Source organism: Enhydra lutris, unplaced genomic scaffold (genome assembly GCF_002288905.1).
Source record: "Enhydra lutris kenyoni isolate GAN:26980312 unplaced genomic scaffold, ASM228890v2 scaffoldscaffold9, whole genome shotgun sequence".
Taxonomy (NCBI): Eukaryota; Metazoa; Chordata; class Mammalia; order Carnivora; family Mustelidae; genus Enhydra; species Enhydra lutris.
The window spans coordinates 60,115,997-60,139,875 of record NW_019154093.1 but is presented as its reverse complement, the minus strand read 5'-3'; the positions used below and the strand labels follow the sequence as shown (position 1 = coordinate 60,139,875).

General features: G+C 45.1%; 1 protein-coding gene across 1 annotated transcript in view; it reads left to right on the top strand.

The window, feature by feature from the left end:
* LOC111142983 (ATP binding cassette subfamily A member 4) overlaps positions 1-23,879 on the top strand; it is a 125,676-nt gene that overhangs the window by 45,533 nt on the left and 56,264 nt on the right. The window contains exons 12-19 of the mRNA XM_022496358.1: positions 5,804-6,009; positions 6,652-6,828; positions 8,768-8,990; positions 12,227-12,448; positions 14,315-14,519; positions 18,109-18,174; positions 20,897-20,986; positions 22,709-22,883. Coding sequence (XP_022352066.1) covers positions 5,804-6,009; positions 6,652-6,828; positions 8,768-8,990; positions 12,227-12,448; positions 14,315-14,519; positions 18,109-18,174; positions 20,897-20,986; positions 22,709-22,883 — 1,364 coding nt within the window. The remainder of the gene's footprint in view (positions 1-5,803; positions 6,010-6,651; positions 6,829-8,767; positions 8,991-12,226; positions 12,449-14,314; positions 14,520-18,108; positions 18,175-20,896; positions 20,987-22,708; positions 22,884-23,879) is intronic.

Genomic DNA, 23,879 nt, shown 5'->3' with positions numbered 1-23,879 from the left:
CTGGGGAGTACCAGCAAAACAACGGAGGAGGAAATGTAGGACTTGTGTGGACTTCAAATAGCAGTGGCCCTGCCACCAGTAGTTAGCTACAGTAGTTGGGAAATGAGGGGAACAAGGAAACCTCTTTCTTTTCTGCCTTTTGTTGGCATAGGGCATTGCAGTGGTTCTCTTTCAGATTCTGAACTCCAGTTGGAAAACTTGCTCAGAATTTGCCTCTGAGGCCATAAGACACTGTCTTTTTATTCCCTGAAGATGCCCTTTGAGTTTTTTCCCATTAGCAATGCTATCTTTATTTTGTGCCCCCTAAATTAGCTTTCTTATCTACTTATATTATTCTTCCCTAACGTCCATGACCATATGGTTTCTCTCTGAATGGAACCAAACAGCTTTTATATAGACTCCATGACATCAGCCTTATTAGAACCTACTGTGTTTTCATTTGTAAGCTAATCAGACCAGACCAAATATGTCAAAATCCATGACCCTGGCTATGGGTTTAGTCATTCATCCTTGCCTCCCAGACACACTCATGCACATACTTACATAAATATATGTGTCTGTTAGCCAAGATTTTAACTTCAGAGACCAGAGCAGTTACCACTAGAGAATGAGTCCACTTTCTCTGAGGCAGGTGACCTCTCCATGAGTATGCAAAGGTATATTATGAGTCATACCTCAGAGGATGACCCAGGAACTTCTGAGTTATTTCCAAAGCAGTTTCCATAATTGCTGTGCCTTTACTTCAGGGAGATCTTTTGAGGATGGCATTCTAGATGGTCTTCATAAGCCTTCCTCTGGGTAGAGTTGTCTGGCTTTCACTCAATGGCCAATCAGCAGCTAGTGAACACCAGTGGTTTAGGACTTACCCCATCCCTATCCCTATTGTCCAGGTGGGACATGAGACTTTGACTTCAGTCTTTAGCATTGTTCTAACCAGTTGAGATGCTGTAGATCAACTTGGGATGGGTTGTGTTCCTAGCCATATTATTTGAAGAAAATAACTGCCTTCCTCCCAAACAGCTGTCGCAAATGAAAGGTAACCTGGCAGGGGCTTAAAAGCCATTAGACTCCGTTGACTTTTAAGATATTTTTCAAAAACAGTAATAAAAATGGTATTTGTCAAGTTCTCATTATTTATGAGACAGTTTAATATCCTCCAGAGGAAGGTTGCCCTGTTATGCCTCCTCACCAAGCTTGGAGTGATCACTGTAACTGGCCTCATAAGGTGGTGGTGAGGGCTCAAGGGTTTATGTGAGCAGAGCCCTTGGGCCACGTTGGGTGCATAGTGAGCCTCCAGTAAGCACCAGCTTTTATTCTTACTGGGAGGCACTGGCTGGCCCCTCCTAGACATCGTCATGTGATTCTTAGAACACACCTATGGGGTAGGGTATATCTCAGTTCTGCAGATAAGGAAACAGACCATACAGTTAGAAAACAGCAGAGTGGGGATGGCACTCAGGGCTGTCTGTCTCTTCAACTCTACACCATACCACTTTCCAAGATGACGAAAATAACCCAACTTTGAGAATGGGTCGAGTGTTTCAGGATAGAAATGAGTGTTTGACAACCTTTTTAAGTTTTGTTTTTTTTCACAGAGTATCAGGGTACCAATGTAGGGGGACGCAGCAGGAAACATGACTATGAATCAGTGGCCTGATAAAACAGCCAGGATGGGGCCCACGTCATTGTGAGGCTCAGCAATGTCATTGAAAACATCAGCTGCTTATTCCAGTATGGATTTCCCTTTAAGACATGAAAGGAGAGTTCAAAGAGAATAAATTCGATGGCTCAGAAAGCCACATTATTAAAATATATTTGTTTTTAATAGCCTTTTTGCTTCAGTGAGAATTATATTCTCATTAACATTATACCAAAAACTCACTTTTCACTAATTATTCCTAATTTATCCTCTGAATCAGGGTGTACAGGGTTATGTTCGAAATATAGGAAGAAAACTGTATTTCTTGCAGTGATCAAGACTTCTAAAATCAGTTCAATTCAGTAAACACTCACTGAGTCCTTTTCATGAGAAAATACTCCTCCAGAGACCACAATGAACAAGAATGGCCCCTGACTTCCAGGAATTACTGTCTCTAGAGCTGTGATGACCAGCATAGTAACCAGTGGAGTATGGCTTCCTCTTAGAGTAACATGTGGAAACAGCACCACCCTTCAGACTTGACATTTGAAGATGTGGATTCAGATTCTGCTCCTGACCTGTACCGACCTTGGGCAAGGCTGTTTCTCCCTCTGAAGCAAGACATTAGATCATAAAACCTCTCTGACTCCTGTCTAAATGCTCTGTGATGCTGTGAGTGAATTGGTAGAATACTCCATGTGTGTGTCATAACTCACCTCCGCTAAAAGAAACCACAAAGAAGAATTTCCATCTCCAAAATAACTTTTTCATTTTAGAAAGTTAATTTCAAATTCACTTTAATTTAAATTCAAATTAAATACTAAAATTCTATATATGCAGACCTAAACTTGCTAAACCGATTTATTTATTTATTTTAAGATTTTATTTTTAAGTAATCTCTACACCCAACACGGGGCTTGAACTCACAACCCCAAAATCAGGAGTCCCATGCTCCATCAACTGAACCAGCCAGGTGTTCCCAAACTGATCCTTTTTTTAAAAATGAGATTCTCCTATTACTCATTTTTGTAGAATAACCTCTCCCCAGAGGAAGCTTAAACATGTTTCTTTTTCTTTCTTTCTTTTTTTTAATGTACTCTAGCAGTTTAGTTTTGATGCGTCCTTGCCCAAGCAGGTTGCCAATTCTCTGTCCCCACAGTGTGCTATTAAGTACTGACAAATCCCGGGAGCCAGGCCCTTGGTCTTCAATTGTGGTGAAAGTCTATATTCCCCACCAAAAAAAACAAAACAAAACAAAACAAAAAAACCAAAACCAAAACCATGAAATAGCAAACCCTGTGTTATTCTGAGGAAGAAATAAACATGTATTAAGGACTTTCGGTGTCATGAGGTACTTAAGTCCTTTATCTCATTAAAGGACTAACCGGCATTAGACTGGGTGAAGTCTGTTTGCAAAAGAAGAGCTGGGTAAAGAGAATTTCCTGTTTTTCTTAGTTTTATGATATGTGACTATACTTACTGGCATTTTTTAAAGAAATTCCACTTCCATTTAGAACATCGATCTTCTTAGTATGGTGTCACTTAAGCCTTGGCCCTCTGTTATTTTCTCATTACCTGTGTTCCTCTTTCCCACATCAGCTAGAATGTTAACAGTTTCTTTTATTTTCTTTCTTTTTATGTAGAAGACTGAAAACATTACCTGGGACCTTGTCTCAGGATATGGAGCCTGAGGTGGGACAGTTTAGCTCCAGAGGCCCAAAGACCAAAGAGGGTGGGGTTTGCAGTCCTTTGTTGTTCAGACTCAGCTTCTCAGCACGGGGAGGCTTCTGGCTCACCCTCTGAGGCTGCCTGAGGGGGACTTAGCAGTGAGGGGGTGGGTGAAGGAATTGGGCTTGCTTGCTTCTTACCAGGTTGGCGGGAGCTCAGCCCTCTGAACAGCTCCTTATGACTTGTCCACCTTCCTCGCTTCTCTACTTCTCCTGGTATGAGTTGTGGGATCAAATGAACTAGGCTTTGACCCTAATCCACCACTTTGGGGAAGTGACTCAGCCTCTTGGAGCCTAAGTTCCCTGGGCTGCAAAGGGAGGATAAATAATAACTGTGCTACCCTATAGGACAGTTGGGAGCACGTGGAGGGTAGTGGAGCAGGCTGTACCCGTGCTCCTGATATGGAGAAGGGGGTGGGGAGAAGTCTGGGCCTCTGGCAGCTGGGGAGGCAATCCAGGGCCAGCCACATGCTAGCTGTATGACCTCTGGCAGGTCTCCTATAGTTCAGTTTCCTCTTCAGTAAACTGAGGATTCCAGGTAACTCACAGGCTCTGCGTGAGATAATGTGTTTCTTTAAGCCTGTATTACAACAGTCTTCTAACCAAGCTTCCTACTTCCCCTCCTGCCCCCACCAGTGATTGTTTAGAAACACAATTGGATCTCACATGTCCTACCCTTGCTTAAAACCCTCCACTGGATTCTTAGGGCCTTTTAGAATTTGCCTGGAAAGCTCCTGGTTTTAGCATGGAGAGCTTCATGTCCTAGGAAGCCCCTTGTTGATTGGTTACACTGCAAGTCCTGCAGGGCAACTGATGGGGTCGCCACCCACCTTCCTAGTGCTCACCTCTCACCGCTCACCTCTGGTTACTTCTGCTTCTCCCCACAGTGCAAAGACCTAAGGAGCATTCAGCACAGTGCTGACGCCCTGGCCCTGACTTTTGAGAGTCTGATTTCATTGTTTGGAGTGGGCCCTGAGAGTAGGTGTCTTTTTAAGGCTCCCCAGTGGTTCTAAGCACAGCCAAGGACAGGAAACTGCTCTCTTCTTACAGGTCTCCAGAAACCCCATGTGTTGTTCTCTGGGCTGGAGCTGACCTTCCCCCTGCTCTCTCCCCTTGGTAATTCCTTCTCATCCTCGTCCTACTCATGAGTCCCTTCCATCAGGCAGCCCTCCCACACTCCTTCAGGTAGACTTAGCTACTACTGATGGCTCCCAGACTACCCTGAGCTTGCTTTCATCAGAGCCCTGTCATTTTGCATTATGATTGTTGGTTCCTCCACACCTCTCCCTCATTAGGTCTAGAGTTTCTTTCAGGAAGAGATTTTATCTTTCCTCCTTATATCCCTGGAGCCAAGTAGGCTCTGGCACATTACAGGCCTTCAGTAAGTACTGGCTGAACAAATTAATCAAGACAAGGCCATCTGACCTCTTGTGAGTTACATTCTAAGAAAGAAACATTGACACAATAACCCTAGTGTATTATAGGAACAAGAGGTTAAGGGAAAACCAGATCCCAGGTAGTCTAATACTTTAACAAATCTATAGATTTATTGGACAACCCCCAATATTCAAATTAAAAGAAAATCTTAGTTTTGCTCTTCTGTAGATAATGATTTTTTTCTCTTCCAGTGGGGAGAAAGAAGACCTATTAAGAAATTCCTCATCCACCCACATTACCTGTCAGAACTGTAACTGGAAATTATTTCTCTGACTAAATCGTTTTGGTTCTCTGTTATTTTCTTTCTTCTTCCTTGCCCTTCCCTCAGCTGGCCACCATTGTGTGTTTGCAGAGAAGCAGGAAGGTTCACTGCTATGACTGCTTCTCTCTCTCTCCCTTTAAAACTCTATTGGCTTGGGGGCGCCTGGGTGGCTCAGTGGGTTAAGCCTCTGCCTTTGGCTCAGGTCATGGTCTCAGGGTCCTGGGATCGAGCCCCACATCAGGCTCTCTGCTCAGCAGGGAGCCTGCTTCCCCCTCTCTCTCTGCCTGCCTCTCCACCTACTTGTGATCTCTGTCTGTTAAATAAATAAAAAATATTAAAAAAAAAAAAAACTTTATCGGCTTGCTTTCTGATCTTCAAAGCAGCCTGTATCCAGCGTGACCCCACTCCCTTGCCTCCCCATGCTGGGGAGTGAGAGCTGGGAGTCTTTTTGTCATTTTGAAGACTTGCATATTTGGGCAGCCTCCAACAGCCCTCACTAAATCTGCAGGGGTGAGAGCAAGTTGGCGTTTGTAAGCCCCCTTTACCCCCAAATCTAGACATAAGGACAGAGTGACACCAGACCTCACAGTTGAGCAAACAGTAAGTTTCTAGATCTCCTTGCATTTGACCCATCCCCCCACCCCCAGAGCAGCAGCCCTTATCCCCTGCCCTTTTCCTGCAGTTGAGTCTTTGCTGTTGATGTTCTTCAATGCTCTCAATCTTTGTGATTATCCATAGTGCTTGATCCTGGATAAGTTTGAAAGCTATGATGATGAAATTCAGCTCACTCAACGAGCCCTGTCTCTGCTGGAAGAAAACAGGTTCTGGGCTGGTGTCGTGTTCCCTGACATGTATCCCTGGACCAGTGCCCTACCGCCCCACGTGAAGTACAAGATCCGGATGGACATCGATGTGGTGGAGAAAACCAATAAGATCAAAGACAGGTGATGTGTCAGGCAATCTCAAAGACGCTGTGCATCCCAGGAATGTATGTGGCAAGGAGCAGAGGCTCCTCTGGGCTCAGGTCTCCTTTTCCTTGTAGGGAGAGGAAGGTTACTTGGAAAGGCACAGAAACACTTGGGTATCTGAGAACTAAGCTCACGAACCAGTTGGCACTGTTAGTTGGTGGAACCAGGAGAGCTCATTTACCTTGTCATCATGCTCTCAATTTAGCACTTGTCCCTGGCTGGCCTTTGGGCAATTTAGAGATGGAAACCTCTAGGTATTGAATTATCTTCATGTAGATGTTCTGCAGATGAGGTTTCTCCAAAGTCACTGGGAAATTACATTTGGTACAGAGTGAGGGATTGAGACAGGACTCAGCCTAAAAATCAGTAAGATTAAGTTAAGAAGAGATAAGATATTTTATAAAGCTGATTGTAGAGTCCTTGAATTAAAGCCATTACAAGTAACAGTGGCCATTAGTCATAATTGAGATTTAAACTATGACTAGAAAATAGAATTGGTTTGGAACATTTTAGGGGAGAGGTTTCAAGAGTGAGTTTCGAGTCCCCTTGTGCTGTGAAGTGTCAGTTAGCTGCCATTCTTATTCACAACCATTGTCCCACCCTCTGGTTTCTCTGTAGGTACTGGGATTCTGGTCCCAGAGCTGATCCTGTGGAAGATTTCCGATACATCTGGGGAGGGTTTGCCTATCTGCAGGACATGATTGAACGGGGGATCACAAGGAGTCAGGCCCAGGTTGAGGTTCCAGTTGGAATCTATCTCCAGCAGATGCCTTACCCCTGCTTCGTGGATGACTCGTGAGTCAGAGGCTTCCAATCTCCCTCCCAGACACACTAATCAGGTTGCTGGGGTGGGATGGGAGTACTCCCCAGGCTTCAGTCTCTTTGGAAAGAAACCCAGGGAGTGGAGCCAGTTTGAAGTGAATGGAGCTCTGAATGATGAGCGGCTTCTCCCAGACCACAGGCAGGGCCAGATGGGCAAGGGAAGTGGCAGGGAGAAAGGAGTTGGTGTTGTGGGTGGGAAAGGGAAGGTGAAAATAAAAGCAAGGGAAGTGAGGTTGGGAAAGGGGACAAAGGCTTTTTAAGATTCCACTACGTAGTATGTTTGGTATGTGGAAGAGTTCTGGTCAGAGTGTTTGCCCAATGATTGCCAAATCAGCAAATTAGGACTCTGCATTGCAAGTAGGTCTGGTTCCTAGGAGCCTCAGAATAATGCAGCTCATTCCCTAATTAACATTCCCATGGTGCATGCTTAATGAGAAGGTAGAGGAATGTGTTGGATGAGCTGGAACCCTCCCTTCCTGCCCACCCCACCCCCAGTCTTATACATCTGTTGGCCAGTAGCAAGCTAAACAAATAGGCTACTATTTTCTCAAGGTGTTTTGGGGGGATATTAGAGAGAGGGACAGAGAAGAGCAGATTAGGTGGGCTCATTTACCATGGTGGATGGGGGCGGGAATACACCCAGGACAGGAGCCCAGACCTACAAGTGGCTTAGGGTTCAACCTCTAGGAAAAAACTGGGAAGTTCACCATAGTGCACATTGTGTCAGTAATGTTCAGGAAGGAGAGAAACACTCACGGCCTGAAGAAAGGAAAAGTTAAATTGCCACCTGACAAACAGTTAAGATAAAGCCCAGTATGTGCACAGGAAACCCTCCCTCCACACCCTAGTCCAATTGGTTCCCTTCCTCAAGTCTACCGAAGACTAAAGAGATAACAGCGGCTGTTCTGTAGTCAGTTTGGGTTTGGATGATAGAGATGGAATGTGGAGCCAGGGGCAAAAGCCCACTTCCATCTTTAGGATCAGAATGGGAGTATTTGGCAGGGTAGTGGGGTACACAATAAGGAGGCAGCGGGGAGTCTAGGCATTTAGACTGGGAGAGCCCTCTGGTGGCAGGTCCCAGAAGTGCAGGCCTTATGAATTTCTGGTTCTCTCCTTAAGGCCATCTTGAGAACCCTCCTGCCCTGGACTCAGCCCTTCCTGTGACAACCAACAATTTTTACTACATAATAATCCCAAGGGCTTTACTAGCACATCAGGCACAGAGGAAATATGTGTAAAGTTCACAGTGAAGTAATTCCAGAATATCAAATCTATCCTGCTTGCTAGAATGAATATCCATGGAATTCCTCTACTGGCACACGGCTGGTAGAGTTAGCCACGATTGGATCACTGATCAATTTATTGATGGGTTACTTGTCTTCTGAAAGTGCCACACTGAATAGTTATTTTGTGCCCCTTCCTGCATAACTTCGGTTTGATCCTCTGGGATAGATAGTGCTAAGGTGGCTGACGCCCCTGGGGGGCCCCACTGTTGCTCTTAGCACCAACACCAGTTCCCTTTGTTTGTGATTCGCCTTCTTGGACTTCAGTGTCAGTTGACCTGTATCTGTTCTAGTCACAACTGTATCAGGTTTTCAGTTCTTTCCCAAGAGATCTTGCAAGAAGGTCTATATTGTGTAACATATAGAGTACAATTTTATTTTGTGCATATAACCTGTAGAGCATTCATCTGGACTAACCAAAAAGCTACCCTCTTGCTCTGAGGAACAAGTAATCCTTCAGGGCAAAGTGCAGTGCATTCAAAGAGTCAAGCCCAGTGAATGCCCATGGGGATTTTTTGCCTTTCCCTCCATCTGGGCTTTGTTCTCAACACATCCAATCAACCAACATTTACTCCACCTCTACCAGGTACAGGGCATTCTACGATTCTGCTTCTCTCCTCTTGCTTCAGTTTTATGATCATCCTGAACCGCTGTTTCCCTATCTTCATGGTGCTGGCCTGGATCTACTCTGTCTCTATGACTGTAAAGAGCATCGTCTTGGAGAAGGAGTTGAGACTGAAGGAGACCTTGAAAAATCAGGGTGTCTCCAATGCAGTGATTTGGTGTACGTGGTTCCTGGACAGCTTCTCTATCATGTCAATGAGCATCTTCCTTCTGACCATATTTATCATGGTAAGCCAGATGGAGAAGGCCCAGAAAATCTTGAATAATATTGTACCTCCCATTTTTTCCTCCTGTTAATGAACTCATGCCTGCCTTAGTCATCTGGCCACCAAGGATGGCCTGACATGTAGCTAGCCAGCCATTTCAGCCAGTGTGGCCACATGCAGCTGCCCAGTCATTTCAGCCAAGGTGGAAAATATTCAGTGTCCCCGTCTGCCAGGAACCCTGGTATCATGGCATGTTCCCCACTCCCACTTCTTGCCCAGGGAGCCGCAGTCCGCATAGATGATCTAGCCCTATTCTGTGGACTATCTGGAGAAGCTGCTGTTAGGAGAGCCCAATACAGCGTGACTGTATGTGCAAAGGGTTCTCCCTTTCCAGGCAGAAAAGAAATGAGTACAAAGAGTGTTTTCCTGGGATTACTGTCTCAACCAGCAGATGAGGTTGGGATGTGAAGAGCCTTTTCATTATATTAGGAGAGCAGAACTAGACTGTTTATTCATTACCATCATGGTCACACCATTCATGGCTTGACCAAAGATGTTCTGCTGTCTGAAAAGTAGCCAAAGCATTTTAAAGAATAGAACTTAGAGTGTGTCTTTTCTCAGCGGTAGGAATTCTTGTAGCTGCAGGCAGCACACATAGGTCCATCATCTGCAAACCTGCAGCTCCCTCACAAGCTAGACTTGGAAATAAAACATTATTTCATAATATGTTCTTTCCCTCCATTTTTAGTTCCTCCACAGTAGATGATCTTTTATACTTGTTAGATGACAAGTTCATAAATTTGGGTAGCTTTTAATATTTATTTGATGGGATTTGGTATAAACATCAGACTTTAGGCTTTGCATGTTCCTGTTATGATATTACCAAGCTTGTTTCATTTTTCTACAATAATCATATTAAGTGCCCCTCTACACTGAGCAATATGTGTGCTGAACCATAGACTCTCGCTAAGGGTGTGTTTCATCCCATGCTGGACCATACTAGTGCCAGGAATGTTCCGTCACATATCCTGTCCATCCAGCAGATATTCAGTTAAACCAGATCCTACCCCATCTCTTTGCAGTAAGATGTACTAATTCAGAAGGGATTTGTTTTCAGCCTTAGTCAAACCCTGTGCTAGAGCCCTATCAAAACCAATGCTGATAGAGAGATCATTCTGCTCAAGCAAACTAGCTTTAAATTTGCAGGGTCCTTGAGATCCACGAAGATGGGGGGAGAAGCTGTGTTCCTTGTGTTCTTCTAGGGCTCCTTTATTCCTTCCCATCCTTCAGTCTGCCCCTTTTCCCATTTCCAAGATGTTTTGTGCCCTCCTAATTAAAGGAGTCAAAATGCTAAGTGTCTGACTTATGCAAAGTGCATAAACATGTATGATATCTTTAAATGTCTGTTCAGTGACATTGGATCTGCCTTCCTAAGAATGGGCATTAAGACTTCAAAGCTTTTAGGACGTAAGGTAAAGAATGTTCACCAATAGTTTCTTGCACAAAGGGGTTTCTCCTTATGGGAACCAGAATATTGTTCCAGGGATGACGGAAACAGAGCTTTGCACACAAAATAGGATTCCTTAGAATGACGCTCCCATCTTTGCCTTGTCCTTCCTTCCCACCTCAACAATGCAGGAAAGAAGCTGGAAGCTAGGACAATGGGAAGGTTCCAGTTATTCAGGCTGTTAGGAACAGAAAAGAAAAGTGGTCATTAGAGGAAGCCAAGGCCTGTGAGGCTATTGGGTCAGCCCAGTGATTTTCTTTAATCTCTGCCTGAAGTCATTGAGAAACTGTATGGGCCTAGAAGCTTGTGGGACTTTGTTTTGAGCTGGGATAAGAAACGGATTTTATTCTTCTGAGAATACCAACAACCATCTTAAAGTTCTTCCAACCATAGTCAGGTATTCAGCTGTGGGCTTACTTTTACTGGGCTGTGTGATTAAGTAAAAGGAGTGAGCTTTCCAGGGTGATGTGGAGAGCTCTTTGACACACAAAGCCAGGAGCTCTGAGTCCTAATTTTGATTTTCATAAAGAGTCCCTCAGAGTTTGGTTCTAGTTAAGCATAGCCCTCTTCCACCCTCCTTTGTCATTTGTTTTATTCTATTTTTCAGTCTGTTCCGTTTGTGCCTGGCAGGTACAAGAGTGTGAATGAGGGAGAAAGAGTAGCAATGGCAGACAGGTGACACATTTGTTCCTCTCAGCTCTTGCACATGCATGACAGATAGCGCTCATTGTCTCTCTTTTCTATTAAGAACCCGGTGCTTTAGGACACTACTAACAATTGATTAGAACCCATTCAAGAGATGAATCTATGTGTACTTTTATGTTCCCAAGAAAAGAACAAGATGATCTATATGTATTTGGAGTTCTGCGCAAAGGGTAAAATTCCTCATAGGAGGTCTGTGTAGTAAAGAAGGACCAAGAAGGCCTAATAAATTTGAACATTTCAGTGTATCCTGTAATGGAAGTGGGCAGCAGCTCACTTAGTGAAAATTGCTAATTTGGTCGTATTTTCTACATAGCCAAAGTGATTGACTCATGAGTTAATAATGTCCAAGATACTGAATATTGCCCCAGGTTCTATGTATTTGTATGATAGTGACAAAGGGGGAGGATTAATCTACTTTCAAGTGATATGGATTAACTGCTGATATTTTCACTATTGTGAGTGGTAAATCTCAGAATATAACTATACATGATTGAGTCAGCAGGCCAGACCTTAATTAAAGCAAAATGTTACAGATTGTTAGGGGAGTCTCCTACCTCCCTTTTTGTCCCTCATCTACTCAGTGCTGATACTCATACTGATTACTCAAGCTGATAGGCAGCCTAATGTGTTGCCCTCCCAGGGAGACTAGTACTCAGAGGAGTAAAAGACACTCAGAGTGTCCCCGTCTGCCAGGAACCCCGGTATCATGGCATGTTCCCCACTCCCACTTCCTGCCCAGGGAGCCACGGTCCACATAGATGATCTAGCCCTATTCTGTGGACTATCTGGAGAAGCTGCTGTTAGGAGAGCCCAATACAGCATGACTGTATGTGCAAAGGGTTCTCCCTTTCCAGGCAGAAAAGAAATGATTCAGCATTGAGTCTCAACTGTGGAAATTTGGCACCCACGAGAGACGGTGGGAGAGATCACTCTGGAGTAGAAGGCTTCTGAAGGCCCAGAATCACAGCACAGAGGTTGCCCCCTGGGAGGAATGTGTCCTGGATACAGGTGGAAAGTACTGACTCAGAAGGTCTCTTTGGTTTCAGCATGGAAGGATCCTGCATTACAGTGATCCATTCATCCTCTTCCTATTCCTGTTGGCTTTCTCCACGGCCACGATCATGCAGTGCTTCCTGCTCAGCACCTTCTTCTCCAGGGCCAGCCTGGCAGCCGCCTGCAGTGGAGTCATCTACTTCACCCTCTACCTGCCCCACATTCTCTGCTTCACCTGGCAGGACCGGATGACGGCTGACCTCAAGATGGCTGTGGTGAGGGACCTCAGGCTTGCTCCTGCTATGCGAAATGTTTTCACAAAGGCATCTGTAGTCATTCTGGAAAACTGGCCTGCCCTTTGTGGGGATCCACTTTGCCTTGTGGGCCCAAAGGACATAAGGTATAAAAAGGCACAGGGGCAAAAGTTGGGGCTCTCTTCATCCCGAGCTACCCAGCAGCCCCTCCTTTCCAAACCTGCCTGATGAGTCTGTCCTGGGAAGCAATCAAAAACCAGTTTAACTCACGGGTCTTTTGTGTTCCCACAAGAGGGAAACAGCCTGGGACATTTCATTCACTTTTCTTTTTGAAGCATGTGAGAAGATGCAGAGGGAAGGGAGCGTGCCCCCAACTGTTCAGGGCAGAGAGATGTTTCCATTCATTAAAAGAGTTTGTTTCTCTCCATAAAAAACCTGAATCCAGTAGTTTACAGGGGGTCTTTGTCACGCTGTATTACTATATGCAGAAAGGAGTACAGAAATGAACCAGTTAGGAGCCAAGCCCTCTTGCCAGGAGAGGACTCTAGAGATTGACTTTTGATTGTTTGAGAGACAGACATCTTGGTTCACAATTCCCAAACTAACATCACTGTCTTTTTCTCTAATCAGTTTCAAATAGGCCATTTCCACCCTCTTCATTAACCAGGCTTAACTGGCTTCTGGGTTCCCCAGGGTGCAGCTTTCCTTGTCCTCCAGAGCTTCCCTCTACAGTTCTTTATGCAGTGGTGTCAAGAAAAGACTACCACCTGCTTCTTATTGGGAAAGAGCTAAGATATAAGCTGCTCTAATAACCCAAACTGATTTGGCTACAGAGCTACCAGGGCATCTGCCTTTTATTTCCCATGTTAAACAAGAAATCAATTGCTGCTATTTATAACACCAGTTTTCTAAGACGATCACAATGGGCTGGTAGCAAAAAAATCCTTACGACTCAGCCTATGGACAGAACTGGGCTAACTTAATATCCTGGATAGATATCAGTACTTTGAGGCCACAGCTAGCTTCATGGGAGTGTGGATCCACCAAGAAACTATAGTTCTGGCAGTGTGTGGACCGGGACTGAGCTGAGACTTTTTAAAATGGCTTTTGTGAATATACAGCTGGGGAATCTCTTCCTTCTCTAGACAGTTTGAACCCCACCCTGGGTCCTACAAAGTGCAGAGAGACCTCTGAGCAGAGGAAATGAGAATAGCCAATTGCTCTTTCTGCCATGCTGGTGACCACCTGTGGGGACTTGGCTGGGGGCCCTCCTCTTCAAACTCCTTTTGCACACCACCTGTTTAGTTGACTTGTTCTTTCTACCGAAAACCCAAGGAAAAGATTGGTCTCAGTATGGAGAGGAGAAAAGATGACATCAGTGGAATCTGAGGTTCTTCTGGCCTCACTCTTAGACCTTAGGAGGTCATAGGACCATCCCTTGCCTGGCACCCTAAGACACTAATGACTTTGTGGACCCTTCTAAAGGGAGTCACACAAAATAGCTCAAGTTATCTTCTTTGTTCTATCAAGAACTGTGTGATCTCAAGAAAGAGGTAGGAAGAAGGGGGAAATGGTAGGAAGGTAAACCTGAGCACCTTTGGTCCTTTGGTACGTTGTGCTTTTGTGGTGTTTGTTTTTCCTGTTACACGACTATACTCCATTGAACAGATGGGAGGTGGCTTCATGAGTATTGTGTGAGGTCCCTGGGCATTTCCAGAATTCCCTTTCTTGGAAAACTGCCTTATGCCCTCCCTGGGTTATCCTTATACCTGGACACAAGCTGGACCACTCTTTTGGCCCTCGCCCCTACCCTGTGGACAGCTGGGTGCTGGTGGGTGGGGTGAAAGTCCACTGTTCATCTAGTGTGCCCTCTTTGCCTCGCTGCAGAGCCTGCTGTCTCCTGTGGCATTTGGGTTTGGCACTGAGTACCTGGCTCGCTTTGAGGAGCAAGGCCTGGGGCTGCAGTGGAGCAATATTGGGAGAAGTCCCATGGAAGGGGATGAATTCAGTTTCCTGATGTCCATGAAGATGATGCTCCTCGATGCTGCTCTATATGGCCTGCTTGCCTGGTACCTTGACCAGGTGTTTCCAGGTAAGGGTCAACTCCCATAGGGTAAAGGTACTGATATTGGGTTCCTCAGATCCCCAGCCTTCCCTCACCTTTCATCTAGTTTAAATCTTATCCTTTCTAAGCTCTTTCAATTTGGGCCTTCAGAGCCAGCATTTGAAACTTAAGTGTAAGTCAAAAATCCATCAGTGAGTGCTGGTGTCTCTACTTTAGAAATAGGTCCAGAATCTGATCCCTTGTCACCACCTCCACCACTACCATCCCAGTCCAAGCCTCTTTCCATAATCATTGCCTGCCAGTCTGTTCTCCACACTGTGTTCAGTGATCCTTTCCGAAGCTGGGTCAGATGATATCTATCTTCTGTTCGCATCCCTGCGGTGGCTTTTCCTCTTGTTCAGAGGAAAACCCAGTGTCCCAGTTCTGGCCTATAAGATGCTTCATTATCAGCAGCCAACTAACTGTCTTCCTCATTTCATGTCTTTCCCTTCTCCCTCATGTTCTCTGCCCCAGCCACATCCACCTTCTCACTGACTGTTCTTCAATACACTCAGTGCATTTCCTCCTCAGGACATTTGTACCTGTGCTCACTGCCTGCAGCATGTTTCTGCATCCCTCATACCTGCAGGCTTACTTCCTCGCTTCTGTTCAGGTCTAAGTTCAGATGTCACCATGTCACTGGGATCTTTCCAGATTGCAAGTATCTAAATAGCTACCCGTATATAAATCACAGTCCTTCAGTGCTTAGACATAAGCACTTTATGTTTGCGACATCACTATCTGACATGACATATCTTTACTTGTTTGCATGTTGACTCTCTACCCCATGAGAGCAGGCCCAGTCTGTTTTGTTTAATATTATAGGCTTGATGCCACAAGTAGTGCCTGACTTTTGGTGGACATTGAATAAATACCTGACTAATCTGCAGCATTGAAAAGCAACTCCTGAATCAAAGTTGGGTGTTCACATAGTTTCATATTTGCTTTGTAGAAATCAGATTTTCCTTTGGATTAGTATTTCCTGGTAACTAGAGAAGTCCCACTTCCATCTGAGTGGGCTCCAAGTCAACCAACAACCATCTTTTGCTGTGGCAGCCGTGGCCAGGAGCAGGCAGGGGAGGGTGAGGCTGGGTCCAGTCCCTGGGGAGGGATGAACTCACATCATCTTGAGGCAGCCTTTTTTGGGAGAAATATACAGGCAGCAACCCTGGAATAGGAAAAAGATTGCTAGGCTGAGCCAGGAGGCCGGGTTTGGGTCCTAGCCGTGTGATTATATTAGTTTCCTAGGGCTGCCATAACAAAGCACGACAAACTGGGTAGCTTAAAACACCATTTTTTGGGGGGGGGGGTCTCAGTTCTAGAGGCTAGAACTAGAAAATCAAGGTTTTGGGAGGGCCATGCTCTCTCTGGAATCTGCAGGGGAAGGAGCCCTCCCTGCCTCTTTCAGCTTCTGGTGGTTTTTCAACAAGCTCTGTCTTCACCCGGTGTTCTCCCTGTGCACGTATGTCTGTCTGCACACAGCCATCTTTCTATAAGAACACCCGGTCAGATTGGATTAGGCTCCCATGTAGTCTGGAGTGACTTAATCTCAACTAAGCACATTAGCAATAACTATTTCCAAACAAGGCCAAGGGTTAGGACTCTGGTGTCTTTTTTTTTCTGATACCAAATGTGTCAACCACCCTCCCCCCCAACATCAGCTATTTCTCTAATGGCAACCAGGTGTCCAACAATCAATTCAGTTCTACCCCGTTCAGTAACCCCCCAGAATTAACACAGACCCCACAGAAAGATTCAGCCCTACAAGACTGTTCCCACTTCAGGGGCCAGATGCAAATACAGTGCCCAGGCTACCCACGCTTTTGTCAGACTGACTACAAATTCAGGAGTTCTCATGGCCACCACCCCCTGATTTAGTAATTCACTAGAACGACTCACAGAACTCAGGAAAGTAGTCTACCTGCAGTTACAGTTTATAAAAAAGAATACAGCTCAGGAGCAGCCAAATGGAAGAGATGCATAAAGGGGGCAGGAGGGGTGGTGCCTGGAGCTTTCAAGTGCACTACCCTCCCAGGACCTTGATGTGCTCAGCAACCTGGAAGCTCCCTGAATCTCATTCCAGAGTTTTTATGACTCATTCTCCAGCCCCCTTCTCCTCCCTCAAGATGAAGGGTGGGGCTGAAAGTTTCCATCCTCTTTTCCCAGGTCTGGTCTGGTGACCAGCCCCATCCTGAAGCTATCTAGGGACCCTCCCCTGAGTCACCTCATTAGCATAAATTCAGGTATGGTTGAAAAAGGGGCTCAGCTCCTTGTGAACAACAAAAGACATTCCCATCACTCAGGGAATCCCAGGGGTTTTATAAGCTGTGTGCTGGGAACTGGGGACAAGACCATGTATTATTTTGCATTCTTCCATGGGCCTCAACATATCTTTTTGATGATTTTTGGGGGGGCGGACACAATTCAACCCATAATGCTGATTTTGAGCAATACATTTGACCCTGCTTTCCGTCAGCTTTTCTATCTTACTATGCCACTAGAAGGAGATACAATAAGTGAAAATTAGTTGGATTGAAAATGCAATTTGTCTATAATTCAAGAGCTTTATTTTAGCCAAGTTAAAGCTTTAATTTGTCCAGTTACTATTTACTGAGCAGAACCTGTATGTGAGGCTTAGCACTAGTTTTAGGGAAAAAAGGGATGAAAAAGACAGACCCAAACCTGTCCTTGAAGGTCTGACAGTCTGGTGGCCATGGAACATGGGATAATATTAAATAAGCTAAGATAGTGTGTTCTCACAAAATTAACATTTTATAGGGAGCAAAGTTTGCAAAGAGAGCTAGACAAGAAATTTGGGAGTCTTTTCCTTGGGATCCAGTAGAATGGGGTGGTTGAGATCAGGGATATTAAAACGAGATTACCCATTTCAGTATCTCTCTCTGTTTAATTAGCTGTGACCTTGGGCAGATGACTCAAAGTCAATGTGCCTCTGTTTCCTTATCCACAAGAATACTACTACCTATCTCTTAGGGTTGTTTTGAGGATTAAATTTTTAACTCATGAGACGTGCTTACAATATAATGCCTACCATGGAAAGAGCATCCAACAAATGTTAGTGACAATCATCACCATTATTATTATCTGGTAATTGTTAAGAAAGGGCATGACTAAATTCTTTTTTTTTTTAATTTTTTTAAAGATTTTATTTATTTGACAGAGAGAGATCACAAGTAGGCAGAGAGGCGGGCAGAGAAAGAGGAAGGGGGAAGCAGGCTCCCTGCTGAGCAGAGAGCCCGATGTAGGGCTCGATCTCAGGACCCCAGGATCATGACCCGAGCCGAAGGGAGAGGCCCAACCCACTGAGCCACCCAGGCGCCCTTAAATTCTTTAATAAAATATTTTTTTGGAAAGCTCTTGCACTCAAAAAAAGTGACTTTTAAATTAAAACACGTTGGAAAGAGTAGTCTTTGTGTCGTAGCCCATGGATAGCTATGTAATGCTTATGAACTATGGATATCTATAGCTATACTCTGAAGTTCAAATAGAAAAATTCTCGATTTTGTAGAGCTGTAGTAGGACTACCAAAGCTTTTTCCTTATTTCCCTGTCATTTCTAGGGGACTATGGAACCCCTCTTCCTTGGTACTTCCTTCTACAAGAGTCCTATTGGCTTGGCGGTGAAGGTGAGTTATTTAAAATTTTTCAATTAAAAACAACGCTCCCCTCCCAAAACCTTTGGTGTTTGAAACTAGCTCCTTTGGCTATGTTCTGGATATGTGTGGGCTGTAGAGGGGGCTCCTGATATCAAGTGTGTGGTTCCGGCCACTGTGGTGCAGTATCGTAGCCTCTGGGAACCCACTTTCTGTAAGTCACTAGGCCAGGGCGAATGGCTGAGCTCTGATAAACCCTTGTTTCCCATACAGCTTGTGCCCAGTGGATGAAATTGCCCTTGTGAAAGAAGGCCAAACCAGTTTAGGGTGTAAATGACTTTTGCAACTCCTCAATTTAAAACAGAGATCTGCAGAATCACGAAGGAACCTTTGCACTGGTCTTCTTATGCCTCCTCTCCTGCTTTTTTATTCCTTTTCAAAATATAAATTAATTCATTCTCCTAAGGTGAAGGCCCATCCAGAGGCTGGAGCAGAGCTATGACCTTCAAGGCAAACACTCTTAGACTCTCCTAAAATTCATCTTACTTTGTGATTGGGGAAGAGGGCCAAGGGGCATTTGCCCAGAATCCTTCTTAGATCAAATTTACCTTTCCTATTAAACAGGACAGGAGGCCCAGGAAGAGCTCTAAAAGCTCTATAGACTCTATTGTGACATATGAGCAAGCAAGAAATTCCTGACCTGAGAGCTGGGGACTTCCTTGGAGCTGGGAGTTTCTGGAAGCAAAGGAAATACTTTCCAATCTGTTTGTTCCTCACTTACCTACCCTTTACTTTGTATTTTTGGATCTGGGCCAGGATTTATCCCTTAAGCACTAAGATAGAGGTTTGTTTTCTCTAGGGGGTTAGCCTAGGGCCTTTAAAAGTCTTGGGCAGTTTGTTTTGCTTTGTTTTGTATTTGTGTTTCAAACAAATAGTACTTTGACAGCTCAGTATTTTTCCATTATGTTGGTTTGCCTGTCTTTATGTTGGTTTGCCTGTCTTTGTCTATGAACTTTTAAAATTTCAACTACAGTAAGGTTATAATCCAATGGGGATTTTCAACAGGGGAATATGTTTTTGGAATATTTCTAATTTCAACGAATATCAGTACTTGTGGACATTTCCCCCCCCCTATAATCTCAGCAGATAATCTGCCTCTCAAAAGAGAAATTCTTAAAACAAATGTGCTCTTTCAAAAATGAATCACATATATTTTTGCCAACAGAAGCCAAATATTTTTCTCCTGCCTCACAGGCTAGAATGAAATAGATTCCTAAATCTCTCTAAAACCAAAAAAGAGGGGCACCTGGGTGGCTCAGTGGGTTAAGTGTCTGACTCTTAGTTTTGGGGCTCAGGTTGTGATGTCAACGGTCCTGAGATGGAATGCTCCATCAGGCTCCACACTGCGCATGGAGCCTGCTTCAGATTCTCTCTCTCTCCCTCTCCCTCTGTCCCCCAGGCCCTCCCCCAACACTTGCATGCACATGTGCTCTCTCTTTCTAAAAAAATAAATAAAATCAGAAAACAACTGAGTTTCCTCACCTAACCCCCTCCTCTCACATACGAAGAAATGGAGCCCAAGAGGACGAATGTCTTGTCCATGTTCCTGCTGCTCATTTGGGACGAAAACCTGAAACTGGGAAACACATTTCCTGGCAAGGAACTCATCCCATGACTAAACTATGTAGAATATTTTCCCCTGCTATTTTGTTGCATGTCCATGCAGTAGGAGAGCTAGTAAAGTGATCAAAGGCATTGTGGGCAGTAGAGTTGAAAATCCTTCAGGAGTCAGAAATAGAAGTGCCAGAGGTGGCAGGTCCCTGACCACGAGGCCCATTCCTTGCTGCTCCACCTTCAGCCTGCAGATCTACAGAGGGCAGCCAGGGGTGAGGGAGGCCCTGGTGGGCTGCCTCATTAAAAAACTCCCCCTGCCCACATCTGTGCTCTGGAGGCCAGAGCCTTTAGATGCGTGGTGACAGTGGTTTCCTCCAGCCCCTGCTTTCTTCTCTTGCTGGCTCCTTCCTCTGCTTCTCTTCCCCTTCCAGGATGTCCTGATGTTCTTTTAAACCAAATGCCAAGTTTATTAGAAAAACAAACAACAACAAAAAAAAACGACCTGTGTGTGTGTGTGTACGTGTGTGTGTGTTTTCACCACACTTGACAATTTATATAAGCCTCTACCTCAACCAGGCTCACTTCTGGTGTTAGTCACAGAAGACTCGAGTGCCCATAAAAATGCTCAGGTAAATTTTGTCTCAATCAGTAATTTAAGCTGGCCATCCGTCATATCAACTTGAATGAGCTTTTCTCAAGGCTCACCATGACCTTGACATGTTTTTTATTGGAGCAAGAAGTACTGTTAGTGAAGAAAATTAACCCATTGCAAACTCAGTCCTGGTTTTGTGAATATTTTTTAAAGTTATAATTTCTGACATTGTGGGCCTTTGCTGGCATGTTAAGAGGATGAGGTGAAACACCTGTTATAAAACTCCATCTGGGCTCAGCAAAGCTTGATAAGCCAGCTAGCCAGGAGGCACTGGCAGCCATTTTCAGGACTTTACAGGCCCACAGGTCAGTGAGCGGCAGGACCAGGTTTGGGTCTGGTCCCCTGGAATGCTGACTTGGCCTTTTGAGGGAACTGTGCTTTCCAGTTGTGGTAAGAAACTCTGCCACCCCTGCCTTCTCCCCCTCCTTTTCCTGCCTTTACTGATTGTTAGCTCTCACCAAGAGTAACAGTGGCTTCTGGTTGGTGCAGCGTGTTCTACTAGAGAAGAAAGGGCCCTGGAAAAGACGGAACCCATAACAGAGGAAATGGAGGATCCGGGACACCCAGAAGGAATAAATGGTAAAACAAACAAACAAACAAACCCTCAGTAAAGAACACAGAGCAGAGGCAAGGAGGAGGTGCAGAGTACTGTAAAGGATGGAACAATACACTTCATGACTGGGGTGCCGTGGACCCCAGGAAACTGACTGTTGACAGGAGTTAAACCTGATAGCTTCTCAAGGGCCAAGCCGCACGTGTGGGGAATGAATGGTCCAGCCAGACATTAACGCATATTTCCTGGAGAAAGCAAATCCCAAGTATGTGGTGTGTTTGTGCCCTTGTTAGGCAAGTCCCGAGTGAGTTGCACAAATATGCTGACTTCCGAGGATTTAGCAAGAACAATAACTTGGGTCACTGGGACTTAAAGCGGATATGAGCTATAAGGAAAGACAAAAATAAATGCTTCTGTGCAGAGGAGGAAGGAGTCTAGGGGAGCTGACTACACTTCATTCGTGGTTTACAAATCTACAAATCCATTCATTCAAACCATCAAAAGCCTTTCCTGACGTGGAAGTTACCTAATAATTCCTGAAGTGATGGATTAGGTCTACAAGTGTTCCCTGGCTTTGCCTTCCTTACCTTCTCTCCTAGACCAGTTCTGTACTTCTCCCCATGTTCTTCCTTCCCTAAGCATGTGTACTTCTCTGTAAATGCTAAAATGCCCTTGCTGTCCTCTCCTCTGGACTTTGCCTACCACTGTGTGAGAGGGCCCAGCCTCCAGGCCTCTGGGCCAACCTGGTGCCATTTCACAAAGCTGAGTTCAGTGACCTCTGGCTCCTTGGAGAGCTGGTCTGCAGTCAAAAGGGCCTCTGGGATGGCCCTCCTCCCAGAGTGGAATTCCAAGGCCAAAATCAGAGGGCTGGTCCCATCTTAGTTACAGGAAAGACCAGATGGCACACATAGGAGAAGGATGTTGTTTTGCAAGGGAGTCAATGTTACAGAGCTACAATGTTAACAAAGTAAGTGGTACTGTACAGAGTGTACTCAAGCAGAGGGGGACTGGAAGTTGGGAGAAGTAGACAGCACGGTCATGAGGGTCTGTACTGGAAAGGCATGGATGAGTTAGAGGATTGGAGTTCGAGGGACAGTGATGAGAAAGAGTGGACCATCCTACTCAGTAACTGAGAAACTCTCAAGTTCTAAGGAGCAGGAAGTCCCCTTTAGACAAAATTAACACAAGAGCTTGAGCCAAGGTGACCAGGAAAAGAACAGTTACAGGAATGGACATGGGAGAGTCTGAGGGAAAGTTGTTTTGGGAGGAAGATAAGGAGCCTGAGCAGCTACCAGAAGCCCATGAGGATATACCCTACAGACTGTTGGAAATGACAGCCTGAACTGAAGATTGAGCTTCGGGCTAACTCTCCGTATATAAGGTGAGTGCACTCTGGGTCAAATTCCAGCTGTGCCTTTCATGAGCTGCATGACCTTGATTGGATATTTGACGTCTCTGTGCCTTAGGTTTCCCCAGCTATAAAGGTGGGCATAATAACATCTATCCGCATAGAGCTGCTATAAGGGTTAAATGAGGTAATCCATATGAAGCACTTAAACAACACCTGGCACATAGTAACTGCTCAGTAAATGTTAGGTACTATTATTACCATGATTATTTTGTAGTCGTCCTTACAAAGGTCCCACCTAAAGTCATGGGGCCAAAAGACAGTGGTCTGGAGATCGAGCCTTGAAGGATGTGTACATTAAAGCATTATATTTACATCATGTTCATTTTTTTCCTCCAAGATTCCTTCTTTGAACGTGAACTTCCAGGCTTGGTTCCTGGGGTGTGTGTGAAAAATCTGGTGAAGATTTTTGATACCTACAGCAGACCAGCTGTGGACCGTCTTAACATTACCTTCTATGAGAACCAGATCACAGCATTCTTGGGTCACAATGGAGCAGGAAAGACCACCACCTTGTGAGTTTTCAGGCAAAGAGCCTGGATTGCTCTTCTGTCCTATCATTTTCTGGCTCGTTCTGCCTCATTAGCTGCAGTCTACTCTTTTCCATCGAGTGTTAGTGACAAAAATGTACTATGTATTTGTGTCTGAAGAATGTGTAAAGCACACTGCAGGATTCAGAGCTCATTCATGTATGTTGTTTTATTTGATCCTCACAAGAAGTGGGAGAGGGAGTTGAAGTGAGTTTACTGCCCCCTTTGTGTGCTGGGAAAGTGGACATCTAGAGAGTAGAACTGACTTTCTGGGGTCATCGACTTGAGGGCAAGAGGCAGGTTTTTTCAGCTGTCTGGTCTCTCACACTGTAAGCCTGTCCGCACATCCCACCCTCTCCAGAGTTACCACCATCAGTGATGGTGCTAAAGTCACAGCCATCACCATCACATGCCCTTGGTCCATAGAGAACTACTTATTTTCAAAGAGGATTCTTTACCTACCTGTTTTGGAGAAAGTAAAAAGGGTGTGCTCGATAGAGGGGCCTGTGAGGTAACACCCGGCAACTGAAGATAAAGTTCAGGAAGGTGCAAGCTCTGCGCAGAAAGGTCTGGAAGCTCCCCTAGCTTTTTAAGGGCCCAGAGCGCCATCTGCTGAGAAGGAGAACATGGCTAGCTAAGGTGTCCTAAGGAGCAGAAGAGGCAGCCCTCTCAAGGGGCAGGGAAATCCTGTGTTACACGGTCTTCCAGTCCTATGACCTCTTCCAGAGCGCCAGGAAGGAACAGCAGTATACACCCTACGTTGGAATGTTCTCTGAGGGAGGTTCAGTGTGAATGGAATGTGGGGCTGGTGCCATTACATTTGGTTCTGTTTCCCTCTAGCGGTTGATCAACAGAGATTTCAGCTTCTAAGTACAAGTTCAGGTAACTTGAGATTGTATCTTAACTCAGGGAGGGAGCTGGCTGGGCCAGGCAGCGCTAAATTCAACTGACTGCTCACCTTGTTGACTGATACCGTCAGAA